This window comes from Clarias gariepinus, chromosome 2 (assembly GCF_024256425.1).
Source record: "Clarias gariepinus isolate MV-2021 ecotype Netherlands chromosome 2, CGAR_prim_01v2, whole genome shotgun sequence".
Lineage (NCBI taxonomy): Eukaryota > Metazoa > Chordata > Actinopteri > Siluriformes > Clariidae > Clarias > Clarias gariepinus.
In genome coordinates this window covers 36692776-36712643 of record NC_071101.1, presented here as the reverse complement: position 1 = coordinate 36712643, position 19868 = coordinate 36692776, and the positions used below count along the sequence as shown (strand labels likewise).

Sequence of the window (19868 nt, the reverse complement as noted above, 5' to 3'; positions counted from 1 at the left end):
TACTTATCATTTCATGTGTATCTTTGTGTTTGTTTGTTTGTTTTGTTTTCCTCATGTACATGGTACCTGTGCCAAGGTCTTGAGCCAGCCCTCATTTCTTTGTAATGGATAAAATTCAATGATTTCAATAAAATTAAAGAGATGGGGGGAGCTTTGCTGCGAAAGTCTGCAAACAGCCTAAAGATACAATTCAAAAGCTGGTTGCTCATGTAATAACCTCAGCAGCAACCTAATTTCCCCTTTCGTCAGTATCTAGCCACTCTGCTTTCCCATTCTCATCACCAGTAAATACTAATCACCAACCTGATCATCTTTCATCATCTACACCTGTTTCTTACTGATTCTTGTCTTTGAATGTTAGATGTTTTTATGCTTAAATGATTCATAGATCACTGTGTGGCTTAACAAATACAAAACATTCCTCTGAAACTACTCAGGTACAGGGACTGGTGTGAAAATAAGAGACAAAAACTTACCAAAAATAGGAGCCAAAAAAAGTCTTGGAAGCCTCGGGAACTATACATGTGTGTGCGCGTGTGTGTGCCCGCTCGCAGCATTCCGGCTTGAGTCCAAGTTCTGCTAATGTAATAATTCAATAAATGAAAAAGATATCACCAGGAATATTATTAGAACAGTGAGTCTTCTGAGGAATAAAAATAGTAAAAACTAGTAGCTCTTTCCATCATTGACAATAATACCTGTCATACTTCCATGTAAAAGCAAAACAAAACACCCAGTAACACCCAGGCTCCCAGTAACTTGCTAGAATTCCACAGAAAGCTCATAGGGAAACATTACAGTAGAACTACAGCACACATCAGCTCATTTCCAGACACATGTTTTAACACAAAATTACCTTCAATCTGGGTTTGAGGGTGTTACCAGTGTCTATCCCCCAAGTTATCAAAACTTAATTTGTGTATTATTTTACATTAAAGACTCACTCTAATTGTCTGATTCTAGATCAGCAGGTTTCTTCAGATGTCTTCTAATTAAATGCATGGAAAGTCTACCGATGAAATATCATTAGTCATCAGTGAATCAGGTAGTTATCATTAAAACTCTTTTTTATTTTCAAGTCCAACGCCAAAGTAAATTCATCATGACTAACCATATCATACATCAGTGATTATCAGCATAAAAAGACAGAACAGTTTTAGATTAGGGTTAAAGAACAAGGTTTAAGAGAGTCCTTGTGCAATACAGCGAAGTCATTGTGTCAGCAGTGCATCACGTTTCACCATTACAGAATCACAGAAGAAATGTATTTTGTAAGGTCAGTTTGTATGCGCAAAATGTTCCTGTTCCTGTTTTGGGCAATTATAAATGTGTGGTGTAAAGAACCCTCAGTAAACCAACAGAACAAATGTTCAATATAAAACAAATCTATAAGTAATAAACTGCTCTTGAAACAATTTGTTACAAGTTATAATTTGTTTTATTTGTTTGTGAATTATAGCACCCCATGGAATTCATTTCAGAAAACTGTCCAGAGGATCCTTTTGATTTACACCTATAATTAAGTACAGAGTTTGAATAGTCGTGGGGAACTTTATCAAGCTTCCTGTTTACTTCCTGTTGTCAGTAGGCACCCTAATCTGCATGAGGAACTCAAGAGAAAAGAAGTGTTTATGTGTAAAAGAAATAGTCTCACTTTCTGCTTGGTGACTTAATATTCAAGTTTGTGAATACCAAACCTTAACTAAACCTTGTTTTAACAGACACAAGTGCAAGGTGTAGTTTGTAAATGAGTAAAATGTGTTTTTAGCATTGGGAAAAAAGATGATAATTTTTTTTTTCAAAGTTCACTTGCATGCAATCTCCACAATCCTCCATTCCCTCCCCAGGCTTTAACAGAAATGCTGTATTTTGCATATACATTCCTCAAAACTGAGAAAACTGATTAGATTTAATGCTGATTATTTGTCTTGAAAAATCTGTGGACTATTTTCACTCTAACAAAATAAGGACACACTGAAATATAATATGGAACTGGAACTTATATTGAACTTCTAGCCACCTAACACGCAGTATGACTGCACTACAGCCCCAGTCCTTATCCTTATAACCCAAATGAGGATGGGTGCCCCGTTAAGTCCGGCTCTGAACATGTCCAAACCACCTCAATCTGGCCTCTCCAAAACTTCTAACATGGAGTGTCCCTCTGATGAACCTATTCTCGATCCTATCCATCCTTGTCACTCCCAAAGAGAACCTCAACATCTTCAGCTCTGCTACCTCTAGCTCTGCCTCCTGTCTTTTCTTTGGTGCCACTGTCTCCAAGCATCCCTGGTCTTACCACTGTCCTGTACACCTTTCCTTTCATTCTCGCTGATACTCTTTTATCGCACAACACACCTGACACTTTTCTCCACCCATTGCAAACTGCCTGTACCCGCCTCTTCACCTCCTTTTCACAATTTCCGTTGCTCTGGACAGTTGACCCTAAGTACTTAAAATCCTGCACCTTCTTTATCTCTGCTCCCTGTAGCCTCGCCGTCCCTCTTGAGTACCTCTTATTCACACACATGTATTCAGTCTTGCTGCGGCTAACCTTCATTCCTTTGCTTTCCAGAGCATACACCTCTCCAAATTTTCCTCCACCTGTTCCCTGCTCTCGCTACAAAGCACAATGTCATCTGCAAACATCATAGTCCATGGGGACTCCTGTCTTACCTCATCTGTCATCCTGTCCATCACCAGTGCAAACAAAAAGGGGCTTAGAGCCGATCCTTGATGCAGACCCACCTCCACCTTGAACCTTCTGTCACCCCTACAGCACATCTCACGGTCTTACAGCTCTCATACATGTCCTGCACCACTCTAGCATACTTCTCTGCCACTCCAGTCTTCCTCATACAACACCACAGCTCCTCTCTAGGCACCCTGTCGTACGCTTTCTCTAAATCTACAAAGACACAAACTCTTTATTACTTTCTCTGTACTTCTCCACCAGCACCCTCAAAGCAAATACTGCATCTAATGTACTCTTTCTAGGCATAAAACCATATTGCTGCTCACAAATGCTCACCTCTGACCTTCACCTAGCTTCCACTACTCTTTCCCACAGCTTCATTGTCTGGCTCATCAGCTTTATACCTCTATAATTGCCACAGCTCTGCACATCTTCCTTGTTCTTAAAAATCAGCACCAATACACTTCTCCTCCATTCCTTTGGAATACTTTTACTCTCCAAGATCTTGTTAAACAAACTAGTCAGAAACTCTACTGCCACCTCTCCTAAGCACTTCCATACCTCCACAGGTATGTCATCAGGACCAACAGCCTTTCCACTCTTCATCCTCTTCAACGCCCTTCTCACCTCACTTCTACTAATATTTGCTACTTCCTGTTTCACAACAGTCATCTCTTCTACTCTTCATTCTATTTTGATTTCCTCATTCATCAACTCCTTAAAGTACTCCTTCCATCTTTCCATCACCCTCCTGGCATCTGTCAGTACATTTCCATCTCTATCTTTAATCACTCTAACCTGCTGCACATCCTTCCCATCTGTATCTCTCTGCCTCGCCAACCCGTATAAATCCACCTCACCCTTATTACTGTCCAGCCCAGCATACAAGTCCTCATATGCTCTTTGTTTGGCCTTTGCCACCTCTACCTTCACCTTAGTCTGCATCTCCCTGTACTCCTGTCTACTCTCTTCAGTCCTCTCAGTGTCCCACTTCTTCTTAGCTAGCCTCTTTCCCAGTATACGCTCCTGGACTTCCTCATTCCACCACCAAGTCTCCTTGTCCACTTTCCCCTTACCTGATGATACACCAAGTACCCCTCTACCTTTCTCCCTGATCAAATTGGCTGTAGTTGTTCAGTCAACTGAAAGCCCCTCCTGACCACCCATAACCTGTCTCAACTCCTCCCTGAAGACTAAACAACATTCTTCCTTTCTCAGCTTCCACCACTTTGTCCTCTGCTCTGCCTTTGTCTTCATCACCTTCCTCACCACCAGGGTCATTTTACACACCACCATTCTGTGTTGTCTGGCTACACTCTCCCCTACCAACACTTTGCAGTCACTGATCTCTTTTAGATCACAACGTCGACACAAGATGTAGTCCACCTGAGTGCTTCTTCCTTAACTTTTATATGTCACCCTATGTTCCTGCCTTTTCTGAAAAAAAGTATGTACTACTGCCATTTCCATCCTATTTGCAAAGTCCACCACCATCTGTCCTTCTACATTCCTGTCCTGAAGACCAAACCTGCCCATCACATTTTCATCACCTCTGTTCCCTTCCCCAACATGTCCATTGAAGTCTACACCAATCACCACTCTCCCATCTCTGGGGATGCTCTGCATCACTTCATCTAACTCACTCCAGAATTTCTCCTTCTCTTCTAACTCACATCCTACCTGTGGGGCATACCAACTAACAACATCGAACATTATTCCTTCAATTTCCTGCTTCAGACTCATCACCCTATCTGATACTCTCTTCACCTCTAGAACACTAATTACAAACTCCTCTTTCAGAATAACTCCTACTCCATTTCTTTTCCTATACACACCATGGTAAAACAATTTGAACCCTGATCCTAAGCTTCTTGCCTTGCTACCTTTCCACTAGGGATGGGCGATATGGCCTAAAATCCATATTGCAATATACATTGCAGCCTCTTGCGATAACGATATATATTGCGATATATAAATTATAATAGAACCATTTTAGAACAGGTTACATAGACCCTTAGGAAAGCCAAACTGCTTTTTTTTTTCTTTTTTTAAGAAATAAAGAAACGTTGCATGTCGTTTTGAGAACATTTATTGTGCAAAAGCAAAACTGTAATTAAACAACACAATGTTGCAGATAAATAAACTAAATGTAGTGCCTTTTAGAAAGACTTTTGGATTTTGCGGTTGGCTGCATTGCCTGGCAATGCTGGTATTCGACGACATGTTTAGTTTTGAGGTGGTAGAACAGATTAGTCGTGTTACCTCTCTTAGCTGGAACTTTTGCCCCACACACTCTACAGAGTATATTTTGCTGCTGCTCGTCAGACAGCTTAAAGCCAAACCACGTCCAAATAACAGATGTTGCACCAGTCTTTTTCACAGGCTCCTCTGTTTCGCTGACGCTTTCAGCCATGTTTATTCAAGATGATGCGTTGCAGCCGGCTGCAGCTCATTGCTCTAAATTTTGCGGGTAGATTGCGTCATCAAACATGCATTATCGCGATAGTGCAATAAAATTAGGATCTCTATCGTAGGCCAATTTTTTATCGTTTATATTGCATGTCGTTTATATCGCCCATTACTACTTTCCACGTGGTCTCTTGGATGCACAGTATATCCACCTTCCTTCTCTGCATCATATCAACCAACTCTCTTGCCTTCCCTGTCATAGTCCCAACATTCAAAGTCCCTACTGTAACTCCTAAACTCTTGCCTTTCCTTTACACTCACTCATTTTCTATACCGCTTTATCCTGTATTCAGGGTCGTAGGGACCTGGAGCCTATCCCAGAGGCTTAGGCCACGAGGCAGGGTACACCCTGGACAGGGTGCCAATCCATTGCAGGGCACACACACATAGACACACTCATTTACACACTATGGGCAATTTGGGAACGCCAATTAGCCTAACCTGCATATCTATGGACTGTGGGAGGAGTATGCGGAGGTACCCACCAAGCATGGGGAGAACATGCAAACTCCATGCACACAGCGATGGGAGTTGAGCCTGACGGGAAATCAAACCCGGAGCCCATTTACCTACCATTTAGAGTTGCTAACCTACATTACTGTAGGTTGAGAAAAAAAAATATATTCTTCACAAAGGTAAAAACAGAACAGTGTAGTCATTCTTGACTATTATGTGCTTATAACTTGGAAGCTAAATAATAAAATGTAAACAAATGTAAGAGACATTAGAGACCTGGGACACTAATGCTCAGTTCTTTTTTTAGTCATATCCAAACCAAGACTTGACAGTCATTCCATAATTCCATTCTATAATTATTATTTTTAACTTGTTTATTATTATTATTATTATTATTATTATTATTATTTTACATGACTTTAGCAAGCATATCATGCTTCTAATAAAGTCCTAACAATGGAAAACCTGTCTAGACAAAGTTCTTCTCAGTTCAGTAGAACTGAAGAACTGAATGACTCCAGGAAGTGTTTCAGCTCAATTTAATAAAGGTAAAATGTTGTCCATTTAAAAGCCCCAAAACTGCTTCCAGGCATGTGAGGGTGAATATCAGGAAATATCACCAAGAACTTACCAAACAGGAAGTGGGAAACACTAAGATTCCCTCCTTTAAAAGAAAACATGCATTTGCATAATACACCTTTCAGGATGTGTATGATTGACTTTATGACAGGTAGCGGTTGGGAAATTCTCCAGTGGTGTTTATAGTGTTCGTTCTTCCTTATATTCAGTAAAAGTTTCTGGGAATGCAATCATGAATCGTTACCATGAGTGGTTAGGAGGCTGTTTCAACCTTGGAGTGACATCGCCATCTGGTGATTGATGCAGTGATTGTTGTAAATGTTCTTTATGGTGTAAAATGGTATGGAAGGAAAAGAGAGCAAACACGGACCCAGGATGGTAGAGAGAAAAAAAAAAATATATGAAAGTGCTGTTCAGTAGCGGTTTTAGGCATGGCCGAGTACAGTTCATCTCTCCCAAATGAAGCGGACAAGCAGGGGGGCTAAACTAGGGCAGTGACACCTGACTTTCTCATAAATAACTCACATTTCATTCAAAATATTATAAACACAGACCAATAATTAGCACTTTTTTTCATTTATTTAATTGTGTGAAATGGCTAATAAAAATAGGTAATTAAAAACGATTATATTGTGGAGGTGAATTGGTTTAGTCTTGACTTCTGGTCGTGAGTAAAAGTGTTGGGGGAAATCTGTTGATTGTCGAATCGTCAAATACAAAGTAAACACAGCGATGGAGAGGAAAAGGCCAAAGCTGTCAGGTGCCCAATTTAGGAAAAAAAAAGAAAAAAAGATGAGGAGAAACGGGCAAAAGATAAAGGTATGCAACTATGTTCTCTCTGTATGATTAAGGTATTCATGTCATTATCTTAAATAGTGATAGTGCGTTGCCTTCTTGCTTATGATGCTTGCTATGCTTACCATGCTAAAAAAAATAACACAATAAAAGCCTAATACACAAACCATTACAGAAATTCTAATGGTTTCTATTTAATTATGAACCTTTAACTTTTTCCAGTGAAACTATTACAAATTTTCTTATTCCACCCACCAATAGAATCCATCATATACCAGCAGACATTGTTATACTTACCATTAAAACCAATACAATTCCCATTATAACCATTAAATCCATTACATCTTCTATAATTTTTGCGCAGGGTTCTATTGTTTTTTCAGCAGTGTATACAACATGAGATCTAATTAAATTTAACCACAAAATTATGCTTTGCAACAAAACTGTTGCAAGTAGTTATTTATTTCCATTGTTTATGTTAATGTTAGCTATAGCCAATATATTTACAATATATTTACAGTATACTGTACATCGCCAGTGTAATTTACATATGTGTAGATTGTTTAAAAGACATTTTCCATTTGCTATAACTCTGTTACGTGACAAAGTATATAATTTGAGGCAGTAAATTAACCAAGGAGCTAATTGTTCCTCCCTTAGATTAGATTATATTAGATTAATAAAGTGTCGAATGACAGACATTTAGCATGGTAGGACATGTTTATTTAAATTTGCCATTTTTAAGAGTATTATTGTAGCCAACAGTCTTTTGATGTCAATTTCAACTGCGTCCTGTTTTACTACAGTGTAGTAGAAGTACAGTATTACTACAATGAAATGTGTGGTGTGTACAAAATGTGAAGTTTTGTCATGTTTTTTTTTAAGGTGGTGGCTTGGGGCGCCAGAAGGGAGTCTCGCCCGGGAAGCAATTCAGTGTAGAACCGCCACTGGTGCCATTAATGTAAATTCATATAATTTAATGAAAGGTGTATGTATGATGTGGAGCTTACCATTTGGAGATGTGGAGTTTACCATCTGGAACCATCTGCAAGAACATCAATCAATCAATCAATCAATCAATCAATCAATCAGAGTTAATAAATCATTCATCAACTCAATCAATCTCCCAACCAATTTAATCAATCAAACAACCAATCCCAGTTGCCCTAGAGCCTTCATCATACATCATACAGTACACAGCAAGATTTCCAGTAAACTCCTGGTTAAACTAGCCCTTTTACGACCACACCCACTTCCTCTCCTACAAGTGTATTTCTGTTCAGTGCAACACCCAAAATTAACTGAGAGTTCATTATGAGATTTGGTGCTGTCCCTTAATTCACTCATCACATTAACTGTAAATGCAAATGAAAAGTAAGTATTTATATAAATAGCCATGCTGAACTCTTGAGACATCTACTTACTCAAAGTTAGGTTGTACTGGAGCACCTTCATGAACTGTTTCAATTCAGGATGTAAGCATAAGACCTACGGTTAGGAATTTCAGCTCCTGGTCATGTGGTTTGCGACACCACACCACACCACCAGGAAAACCAAAGAGGTCTTTGTGGACCACGAACAAACCAAGATAAGCCGCACACACTCCACATTTCCAAGAACCTCATCTATGCCTTCAGTACCTCCACCCTCTGTTATAAAGCCACATCTTATATATTACTCTGATTCTATTTATTTACCAACCTATTTTCTTGATCCGAAAACCTTTAAACACAACACTTGTGCCCATTTATCAAGGACATCCAGACAAACATAAGAGATGCAGCCCTGCTTGCATCTAACATACAGAACAGAAATTATTTATATTCTCATAATCACGCATATGAGGATGGGTTCCCTTTTGAGTCTGGTTCCTCTTGTTTCTTCCTCATGTTGTCTAACAGAGCTTTTCCTCATCACTGTCAACTCTGACTTGCTCATTAGGTATAAATTTATACGTACATACATACATACATACATACATATATACTGCACATACATACATACATACATACATACATGTAAAATAAAAACTATATACACACAGTGCCATGAAAAAGTATTTACTCCTTACTGATTTTTTGTATATTTGCCACACTTCATTGATTCAGGTCATCAAACTAAGATAATCTAAACAAATCCTTAATGCAGTTTTTACATTATAATTAAATTTATTAACGGAAAGTGGGCCAGAACTCCTAGAACTTTTAATTAAAAACACTTTAAAAAGCAAAAAACTAAAGAAAAAGCAAAAACTTTTTAAAAATTGCCAGTTTTTGCTAACATTTAATTGCAGGTGTTGCAAAAAAGCAACTACGTTTTCACATGGAGCCAGGCAGGTTTGGACAGCTTTACCCCATATCATCATTTACTCAACTCAACTCAGCTTTATTTATATAGCAACATTAAAAACAACAATTGTTGACCAAGGCGCTGTACAGGCAGTCAAATAAAAACAACATATAAATATCAAAACATCATAAAATACAGCACAGACCAGTACTGTCAAATTCCAGTTAGCTACAGTTGTAAGCAGGTAAAAAGAGATGTTTTCTCTGTAAGCAAGAGAAAAGAGATTTAAACACTGCATTTTGTATGTACCTTAGTTATGTGTAATATTATACAGGAAGGGTGCAAATACTTTTTCAATGCAATATGTATATCATTGCATCATTACATAACATCAGTAATCAGATCAATAATTGTTTTGGGGAGAAATTTATTTTCTTCATGGTAAATATTTTACAGTCACCTGATTCTGTGTAATTTAATCATTAATTGAAATGGGGCGTGTTCAAAATAATAGCAGTGTGGAGTTCAATTAGAGAGGTAATTTATTCTGTGAAAAAACAAGTTCCCCTTATTTAAGGATAAATGCAGAAAAGGTTGTCCTGTGCGTTTCCCTCTGAAAATCAGGGTAAAACGGGTCGCTTCAGATATTGTTTAGAACAACAGTGTACTTTGATTCAAAAGTTGATTAGAGATGGAAAAAACATACAAAGAAGTGCAAAAAATGATAGGCTGCTCTGCTAAGATGATATCAAGTGCTTTAAAATAGAGACTAAAAACAGAAAGATGTGGAAGAAAATGGAAAACTACCATTCGAATGGATCGAAGAATAACAAAATTGTCAAAGAGCCAATAATCAGTTCCAGCATGATAAAAAAAGATCTAAAGTTACCTGTGACTACTGTTACTATTAGAAGACGGCTATCAGCGAGAAGTCCCATTGTTAATAAAAAGACATGTGCTGAAGAGGTTACAGTTTGCCAAAGACCACAGTGACTGGCCTAAAGAGAAATGGCGCAATATTTTGTGGACTGGTGAAAGCAAGATTGTCGTTTTTGGGTTTAGGGACCGCAGACAGTTTGTCAGGCGACCCATAAACACTGAATTCAAACCACAGTACACTGTGAAGACAGTAAAGCATGGAGGCACAAGAATCATGATATGGGGATGCTTCTCGTACTAAGGTGTTGGGCCTATTTATTACATTTCAGGGATCATGGATGAATTTGAGTACATCCGAATACTTAAAGACCTTATGCCTTATGCCGAAGAGGAAATGCCCTTGAAATTAGTGTTTTAACAATACAATGACCCCGAGAACACCAGTAAGCGAGCAGCATCTTGGTTCCAGACCATCAAGATAATGTTATGGAGTGGCCAGCCCAATCCCCAGACGTTAATCCAATAGAAAACGTGTGGCCTGACATTAAAAATGCTGTTTCTGAGGCTAAACCAAGAAATGCAGAGGAATTGTGGCGTGTAGTACAATTGTCACAGATGTGAAGCAGTTCTCAGAAACCTTGGTTATACAACTAAATATTAGTTCAGAGATGCACGAGAAAGATTAAACTTCAAGCATTTTTGTTTAAACTGTAAATTCATCACTTTGTAAAGATGAATGATGACGCTATTTTTTTTTAACTGACTATTTTGCACTGGTCTCTTGTTTTTTTTTCCCAGAGTTATATATATATATTAATCCTTCTTGCATTTCGCACCATTTGTACATATTCCTCTTTGGTGCATTTTTCCCTCATTATCTTTTTTATTTCTATGTAGATGTATTAATACCATTTAGCAAAGTAGAATTAGATGTCTATAGATGTTTGCGCATAATTACCTGACATTCTACATTGAGTGTGAAATGAGTTAGTTTACACTTTGTGATTTGTTGTTCTTGTAAACGAAAGTGCCCGAAGCGGGGTCCAGTTTATGAGCTTTTTTCAGATGAGAAGAGAAAACTGGAAGAGAAAGAAAGAAGTGTCTGCATTTCACACTCCTCGAATGTGTATGGCTGTTTGTGTTTAGAGAAGTGATACGGCATGAATGGGACTCCTCCCAAGTTTTACTGCTGATTTTTGTAAGAACATAGTTTTATTAGTAACTTAAAAAGTGACAAAATACTGTATATATATCTTATATAACACAACAGTCAGTTGATCACATCACATTAAAATACATTCATATACTGTACATTCTTTAGACTGCGTAAACCATAAACAACCTCCAAACACACACACACACACACACACATGCACACACATTAACACCTGTAGACATTCCTGTTCAAGAACTGATGCACATAAAAACTCAGCGTTGATAATCATTGCATCAACACCAGATCCTGAAACTGAGTGGGGTATTTTTGGTGAATTGGGGTGGCGTCTAAAAGCAGAAGTGTTCACTCTGGTGGCACTCCTCCAAACTGCAGAGTGGTGGACCAGACACATGCTTAGTGGTTAAAGTGGTCTACTAGAAGTTCATTTTTGTATGTTTAAATAAAAATAATTAATAATGCTGACACAACTTCCTGAAGCATCAGGAACGGCTGGAAAATGAGGTTTGACCGTCATACTAAATAAGTTTTTATACAAGGATTGAAAAAGAAAAAAATAATCCAAGCCCGAGAAGCTACCAATGGTCTTGGTTTGCTTATAAGTTCAGGGAGGAATTCCGTCTGTACTCCTTGGGGTCGACGTGAGGTTTACGTTGGCGTTTAGAACAGGACATAAGGGCTCGTGAAGATTAAGAGCTTCGGCCAGTCGCCTCTGTTCCTCGAGGAGCAGCTGAACCTCCTTCTTTAGTAAGCTGTTTTGCTGCTCCAGGTACTCATATGCCTTGATCAGAAAAAAAAAAACATTTTCAAAACATCCCTAAGAATCTTATTCCTGAGAATGAAATAATGTATCCATTAACCACGTGTCCATGATCACTATGGTGTACGTTAAAGCTAAACATCAAACACAACACATGATCATGCTCCCTAAACGCACCTCGTGCAGCTCGTCGGCTCTCTGCGTCTGGCGTTTGCGGCTCCTCTGTGCAGCCACACGGTTCTTCTCTCTCCTCTTCATCCTCCTCTCGTCCTCATGCCCGCCCTGTAGCACGTTTATTCAGAAGCATCATCATTATTGAATGATCTGTGTGTATATGCAAAGGATCATACTACAGTGTGTCCAAGATCTCAAATGAGTTTTTATTAGTGTATAGCGCAGATCCTGAGATCTTTCACATGCAGTTGTTTTTAAGGAGAAAGTTAAAGAAAATATAACAAGGTAATAATAATAATAATAATAATAATAATAATAATAATAATAAAGGACAAATCACAGGTCATACAACTTGTACAGATGATATTAACATTGCGTAAACTAGCGGAAAGTGTTGTTCTGAAAGTCTACAGGCTATATATGACATTTGTAATAAACCAAATGTGTGTGCCTGTATAAATCGTTACAGTACGAGGTATGGGGTGGATGAGTAAAGTTTGTATAGTTTCCGTCAATCCCCTGCAGGACTGAGTGTGTGAGCAGGTCTTACCAGAGATGTCTGATGGAGCTGCAGTCCAGGTGCCGTGTGCAGAGCCATCCCGGGACAGATAGTTCTCTCCCCCTCTCTCTCTCTCACACACACACACACACTCACACACGTGTACACGAGATTGACAGGTTAAAGCGCGATGCTTTCATCACTCAAACATAATGAGCGCTGTGTCAGTGTGAGCCGTGTCATTACCGTAAACCCCATCACTCAACTTCTGATAAGTCACGTGACACGATCTAGCGCCGCTCTAGCGTTCTGGACTTCCGCCTCCCTCTCTCACACACGCGTGTCTATGTGTGTGTGTGTGTGTGTGTGTATATATATATAGTGTGTATATATATCCAAAAACTAAATTTAAAAACACTAAGACATTGAAATGTCGACAAAAAAAGCCTTGCTAGATAAGACATTTAATTCAATACAAGATTCAAAGAACTTTATTAAACCCAGAGGGAAATTGCTTTGTCTTGGTCATACAGTTGCACTGATTATTTTTTCTGGAAAGAAAGGAGAAAAAAAAGCCTAAACAAGGAAAAAAAAAATTCACGAAACAAAAGTAAAAGAAAAACACAATAAATAACAGTAAGAATAGAATTAAATATAGCACACAGTTACATATTGCACTGAAAATAATTAGTATACTGATATTGCACTTGAAATGTAATATAAGTGAATAGAAAGAATATTGCATTCCTGGTAATCATCACTTCAATTTTGGGGAAAAGAGTTCTTTGCAAAACCTTCAAATTTAGCGCTAAAGCAAATGGTGGTTGTTTTCCAAAATGTAATCTTTAAAGTGGTCTTAGATCTTGCAAGGTGTTAAAACATCTTCATATAATTTCATTGTCAGGAAAATTTTGCGTATATCTGCTTCTTCCTTCCAAAAGGTGAGTGATCAGTCATTTTAAGTGTGAATTAGAACTTAAAAAAGGCCAAAAAAACTGCTTTTCTTATCATTGGTCTATACTTTTCTTGAGAAAAAAAAGTTATTTTCTATGAAATATAGCCAAGTAATTAAAGATTTCATTAGAAAGCGTACACTTTTGATGACTGGAACCACGGCTTGTGGAGGGATAAGTCTAAGTTTGAGATGTTTGGATTCAAACAAAGGACATAGGTTAGACGCAGAGCTCATGAAAAGATGTTAGATTCCTGCCTTAAACCGTAATTGAATCATGGAGGTGAAAACATGATGATCTGGCGATGCTGTGGCAATGAGAGAGTGGGCTGAAGTGTGTACAAGGCATCCTCGATCTGCATGGATACTGATTGGGGATAACTATATTTTGCAGCAAGACAATGACCCCAAGCATTCTTTTGTGGTTGTGTTAGAATTATACTGGAGAAGAAAGTAGCTGCTGGAATACTTTTGGTGATGGCTTGGCCAGCTCAATCACCAGATCTGAACCCCACTGAGCTTGTAACTCTCATTTTATAATTATTCTGACCGTTACATAGTGGTGCCCTCACGCGGGCACTGCTCGTTACAAGCTGTTTTGGAAGAAGCTGGATTAAAGAGCAGGAAACACTCTGCAGAAGGCTTGGGAGGAAATCACACCTGAATATCTGCAAAAACTGATCAATAGAATACCACAGATTTGTCAGGCAGTTATTTCTGCAAAAAGTGATTTTTTGATTAAGGTAAATTTAATATAAATTTATATATATATATAGATAGTCCATGGTCATTCCTGATTTTTATTTCTTTCTAAAATTTGCAATAATCTCCTTCAAACAGTTAATATTGAGATATACTGTATCTGCTACTTATGATCTGTGAAGCCTTCATAACAGCCCTAAAAAGAAGCTGACCTTGATAACAACTGACTGTTGCTGTTGTTACATAAATACCTAATTCCATATGTATTATTTTATAGTTTTAAAATCCCTAGTATTGTTGTGGAATGTAGAAAATTAATCATTAAATAAAAACAAAGTGATCACAAACCTTTGCACACTATTGTGTATATAAATAAATTAAATAGCACACATTTATTCAGCTACTCCTTTATCTAATAAATAAACTATTATAGCTTGACAAAACATGTTACAGTTGCAAAAAAGATTTTATTGGAATCTTTTTTTATTATCAACATCATATTTTTTATATGCAATAGATCAAGAAATTTAAACACGTTAAAAAAGGGAACGATCTTCTATACAAATAAAATGATTTTAGCACTATGATGATCTAGATTACACTAAACCCCCCACATAAACACTGACAACTACAAAGAATTAGCATTAGCAAGTAAAATTATGCTTCCTCTAGCTGTTATACAGCAATTTCATGGACAGGGGTGAACATACTTTGTGTTATATAATGTCTATCTGCAGTAAGTGTTAGGAAAGATGGCTAAAATAGGCATATGTTCTAAATGGGGAGTGGAAGAAAACTACCCTAACACACACACACTTATGGGTGCTCAGCTGGAGGGCTTTTAGGAGTATAGAATTCTTGCTCGGATACGGCTCTTCTGATGAAGTGTGTAGACGCCGGCTGGTTGCTTCTGTGCCGGATCTCAGACCGTATTTCCTCATGGCTGCTGCTGAAGACATCTCTGTAGGCCTCCAGGCTCTCGGCTGAAGGGTGCGTGTCCAGCACCTGCTCCAGACCTTCTGCCATCTGCTTCACTTCCCTTAGCGACTGAACAACAGAACAGAGACACACACACACATGAATATAGCTTTCAAATAACTAACTTTTAATATACATTTAAGATGTATGGTATATTCTCACAGGCTACATTATTAAGAACACTTTTTCAGTAATGTAGATCTCTTTATTGCATGAATGAACAAGCGTTTCTAATAAAGTGAACAAAACAAAGCTTAAAGGATCATGGACATGACAAGTTTAAATTTTCATAACAAATGTGAAATTTTCTTAACATATCCAACACTGTTATCTACTAACAGCGCCTCACATTTAAATACCTTTTCATGCTAAATAAAAAAGTGAATAAATAAATGCATAAATAAATAAACTTTTATTGAGAATATAAAGACTAAAATCAGTTAAAAGTTGTATATACATTTATAATAAATACTTTATAATACCTAAACAGAAAAAGTGATTTAAGTGAAATAACGGTTTTAAGTTCGCTATTCAGTTTTCTCTCAAAAGGAGGATATTCATTTTTATAAATGTACAACAGTATTTTTTTCTTGTTTTGTTTTGAGTTTGATTTTGTTCTTCGTCATGCAGCAGTCTCTGCACTTCTCGTTTCGGTGTTCACCTTGTCAGACACCCTCACGCGCTCCGTCTCGTCTGGACCTAACAGCAGGCTCGTGCACAGGGAGCGGTTGACCATATATGGTGATCCAGGGGTGGGGGCTATATTTCAATTAGCGATGCTATGCACTAGCAGCAGTTTATGTATACCCTCTGCGATTCAATCTACGTGTGTCAGCTGTGTGATCGGGTTTGTGATTGGTTTCTGTGCAGTGGATTAAAAACTCTGCTCGCTTTGATCAATCAGCTTTCTAAGTTACAGATAGTGTACAGTACAGATGCAAGCGTATCGAGCAAAGCGTCCGGACTGCTTAAGGTGTTCGAAGTGCACCTCCTACTGTCAGGACTGTGGAACTACAGAAGCTGACTGGACAGTGTTTACCTGGGTACTACAAAGCATCATCAAAGCCAGAACAAGGGAATGATATTTTTTTTATAAAGACCACAGAAGTGTTTAATTTAAAATTATGATATTCTACAAGTGTCTAAAGTCTACCTTCATCACTGTGGAAGCTTGTCTGAACATCCCAGGAGCCGCAGCAGAAACACTGCTCATTGTGGTATCTGCAGAGAGACATATTCTGTCTTCAGTTTTTATTATTTGTAAGGGAACATCAAAAAAAAAAAAAAACATCAACATGCCAGATCAATCTAAAGAAATGAAATAAAGCAAAGACTTACCCTGAACAGGATCTCGCTTCACTTCTTGTGGTTTCACTGCGGTTTCAAACAAACCCTAAAGCAAACATGAAACAACAATAATAAATGCATCACAACCACAGATGTTTAAGATCTCCAGCATTATTCCAGCTTTTTTTCTTTACAAAACGAAACCAACCATGAGTCTGCGCTCGGCTTTTAGGGATCGAATGAAATAAGGCAGGATTTTCTTCGGGTAAATACTGCGTTTCCAGCTGGTCTGTACTATCTTCTCATCCAGCAGGTCGTCCATCGTGCTGCACTCGCAATCTAGAGAAACATCAGAGCTCAACAAACACAACCCAGCTGCACAGTACAATTTATCCTCCATGATGATGGAGTAGGGTTTTTAACTTTGTACCTAAATAAATAAATAAGGAATTAAGGAAGGAAGGTGTTAAGGAAGGAAGAAAGTAAGGAAATTCATTAATTAAAAGTATTTTAATAATAGAAAAAATAAATAAAATTACCCAATGTGTTATTTGTTGTGTGCAGAGCAGCTGCTGTGTTTTAAGCAACTGAATGTGAAACCTTCATTAAAATTATATATAATAATCAAAACAATTAGGACACCCTCATTACAAATTAGTCTCACCTTCACTTTCCTCTGCTGCCTCGTCCCAGGATAAACCACCAACAATGACATTCTCTTGTACTGTAATCTCAAAATTCTTCAACAAATGAAAAAAAGCTGTTAGTTGAAAAGTGTATCCTTACAATTCAAACACTTATTATTATTATTCGTTCGCACCAACAACATTTCCTGTAACATCTTTTCCACATCGCTTTCGTTTAGTTCCGGTTGACGTTCGAGCAGCTTAACAAGCAAACTTTTATACTTTGCTAGCTGATAAGAGACGATTTTCTTAGATCTGACATTTACTCGGAAATCTTGGTGTTTCTCTGTTTCTAACGTAGATACCCCGTCTGCATCCGCCATCTTTTAGCGCCAACTTTTCAAAACAAACCCAACACGGAAGCGGAAATGGGGCGCGGATATGACCCGGTAATGTAATCCATGTTCGCTCTCCCTATTGGTTCCGCGCATGTATAAACGGCTTTAAAGGTTTTAATTGAATGTTTTTTAATGTTTGGAGCTAATAACATAAAAAAGAAAGAAAAAAGAAATGCCATTTATTTAACTTGTATGAAAACTTGTGGTGAACTGATTTCTTCTTCACAGTTTGCAACACAAAAATAACTGCTGTTTTTTTAAGTGCAGAATAACTGCAGGTAATCACCTTGAAATAGGTCTATTTTATCAATGAACTGTACAATAACTACAAGGTTCCAAAATCATATTCCAATGCCACCTGCACTGTATTGTAGTGTACTTCACAAAAACTGCAGAATAACTAATAACCAATTAAAAATGAGTACCAATCCCTTATTTCAAAACAAATGATAGTTATTTACTGCTGTAAATAAACAACAACCCAGTTTTATCTAAAACAGTCATACACACACATACAGTGGTGTGAAAAACTATTTGCCCCCTTCCTGATTTCTTATTCTTTTGCATGTTTGTCACACTTAAATGTTTCTGCTCATCAAACACATTTAACTATTAGTCAAAGATAACATAATTGAACACAAAATGCAGTTTTTAAATGAAGGTTTACATTATTAAGGGAGAAAAAAAACTCCAAACCTACATGGCCCTGTGTGAAAAAGTGATTGCCCCCCTTGTTAAAAAATAACTTAACTGTGGTTTATCACACCTGAGTTCAATTTCTGTAGTCACCCCCAGGCCTGATTACTGCCACACCTGTTTCAATCAAGAAATCACTTAAACAGGAGCTACCTGACACAGAGAAGTAGACCAAAAGCACCTCAAAAACTAGACATCATGACAAGATCCAAAGAAATTTAGGAACAAATGAGAACAAAAGATCTATCAGTCTGGTAAAGGTTATAAAGCCATTTCTAAAGCTTTGGGACTCCAGCGAACCACAGTGAGAGCCATTATCCACAAATGGCAAAAACATGGAACAGTAATGAACCTTCCCAGGAGTGGCCGGCCGACCAAAATTACCCCAAAAACGCAGAGACAACTCATCCGAGAGGCCACAAAAGACCCCAGGACAACATCTAAAGAACTGCAGGCCTCACTTGCCTCAATTAAGGTTAGTGTTCACGACTCCACCATAAGAAAGAGACTGGGCAAAAACAGCCTGCATGGCAGATTTCCAAGGCGCAAACCACTTTTAAGCAAAAGGAACATTAAGGCTTGTCTCAATTTTGCTAAAAAACATCTCAATGATTGCCAAGACTTTGGGGAAAATATCTTGTGGACCGACGAGACAAAAGTTGAACTTTTTGGAAGGTGCGTGTCCCGTTACATCTGGCGTAAAAGTAACACAACATTTCAGAAAAAGAACATCATACCAACAGTAAAATATGGTGGTGGTAGTGTGATAGTCTGGGGTTGTTTTGCTGCTTCAGGACCTGGAAGACTTGCTGTGATAGATGGAACCATGATTTCTACTGTCTACCAAAAAATCCTGAAGGAGAATGTCCGGCCATCTGTTTATCAACTCAAGCTGAAGCGATCTTGGGTGCTGCAGCAGGACAATGACCCAAAACACACCAGCAAATCCACCTCTGAATGGCTGAAGAAAAACAAAATGAAGACTTTGGAGTGGCCTAGTCAAAGTCCTGACCTGAATCCTATTGAGATGTTGTGGCATGACCTTAAAAAGGCGGTTCATGCTAGAAAACCCTCAAATAAAGCTGAATTACAACAATTCTGCAAAGATGAGTGGGCCAAAATTCCTCCAGAGCGATGTAAAAGACTCGTTGCAAGTTATCGCAAACACTTGATTGCAGTTATTGCTGCTAAGGGTGGCCCAACCAGTTATTAGGTTCAGGGGGCAATTACTTTTTCACACAGGGCCATGTAGGTTTGGATTTTTTTTCTCCCTAAATAATAAAAACCATCATTTAAAAACTACATTTTGTGTTTACTTGTGTTATCTTTGACTAATAGTTAAATGTGTTTGATGATCAGAAACATTTTGTGTGACAAACATGCAAAAGAATAAGAAATCAGGAAGGGGGCAAATAGTTTTTCACACCACTGTAACTCATACATAACTGAAAAATCGTGTA

The 19868-nt window shown here is 38.0% G+C and overlaps 2 protein-coding genes across 2 annotated transcripts; both read right to left on the bottom strand.

The window, feature by feature from the left end:
• Window positions 1-11361: 11361 nt before the first annotated feature.
• Window positions 11362-13079, bottom strand: batf3 (basic leucine zipper transcription factor, ATF-like 3). The gene is made up of 3 exons (XM_053487439.1): window positions 12821-13079; window positions 12274-12378; window positions 11362-12117 (listed from the first exon to the last, which is right to left on the bottom strand). The coding sequence occupies exons 1-3, from the start codon at window positions 12866-12868 to the stop codon at window positions 11941-11943; spliced, it is 330 nt and encodes a 109-aa protein (XP_053343414.1). The 5' UTR covers window positions 12869-13079; the 3' UTR covers window positions 11362-11940.
• Window positions 13080-14876: 1797 nt separating this feature from the next.
• nsl1 (NSL1 component of MIS12 kinetochore complex) lies at window positions 14877-17725 on the bottom strand. The gene is made up of 6 exons (XM_053487090.1): window positions 17509-17725; window positions 17353-17428; window positions 16897-17027; window positions 16740-16794; window positions 16555-16622; window positions 14877-15470 (listed from the first exon to the last, which is right to left on the bottom strand). Exons 1-6 carry the CDS (start codon window positions 17695-17697, stop codon window positions 15240-15242), a joined length of 750 nt encoding a protein of 249 aa, XP_053343065.1. The 5' UTR covers window positions 17698-17725; the 3' UTR covers window positions 14877-15239.
• Between the last annotated feature and the right edge of the window lie 2143 nt (window positions 17726-19868).

Coding starts and splice junctions, on each gene's coding strand:
- nsl1 (XM_053487090.1), bottom strand. CDS start 17,697: ATGGCGGATGCAGACGGGGTATCTACGTTAGAAACAGAGAAACACCAA. Junction 17,429..17,508: donor TGTTACAGGAAATGTTGTTG/GTGCGAACGAAT, acceptor CATTTGTTGAAG/AATTTTGAGATTACAGTACA. Junction 16,795..16,896: donor AAGCCGAGCGCAGACTCATG/GTTGGTTTCGTT, acceptor TGTTTGCTTTAG/GGTTTGTTTGAAACCGCAGT.
- batf3 (XM_053487439.1), bottom strand. CDS start 12,868: ATGGCTCTGCACACGGCACCTGGACTGCAGCTCCATCAGACATCTCTG. Junction 12,379..12,820: donor AGCTCCATCAGACATCTCTG/GTAAGACCTGCT, acceptor AACGTGCTACAG/GGCGGGCATGAGGACGAGAG. Junction 12,118..12,273: donor GAGCCGACGAGCTGCACGAG/GTGCGTTTAGGG, acceptor TTTCTGATCAAG/GCATATGAGTACCTGGAGCA.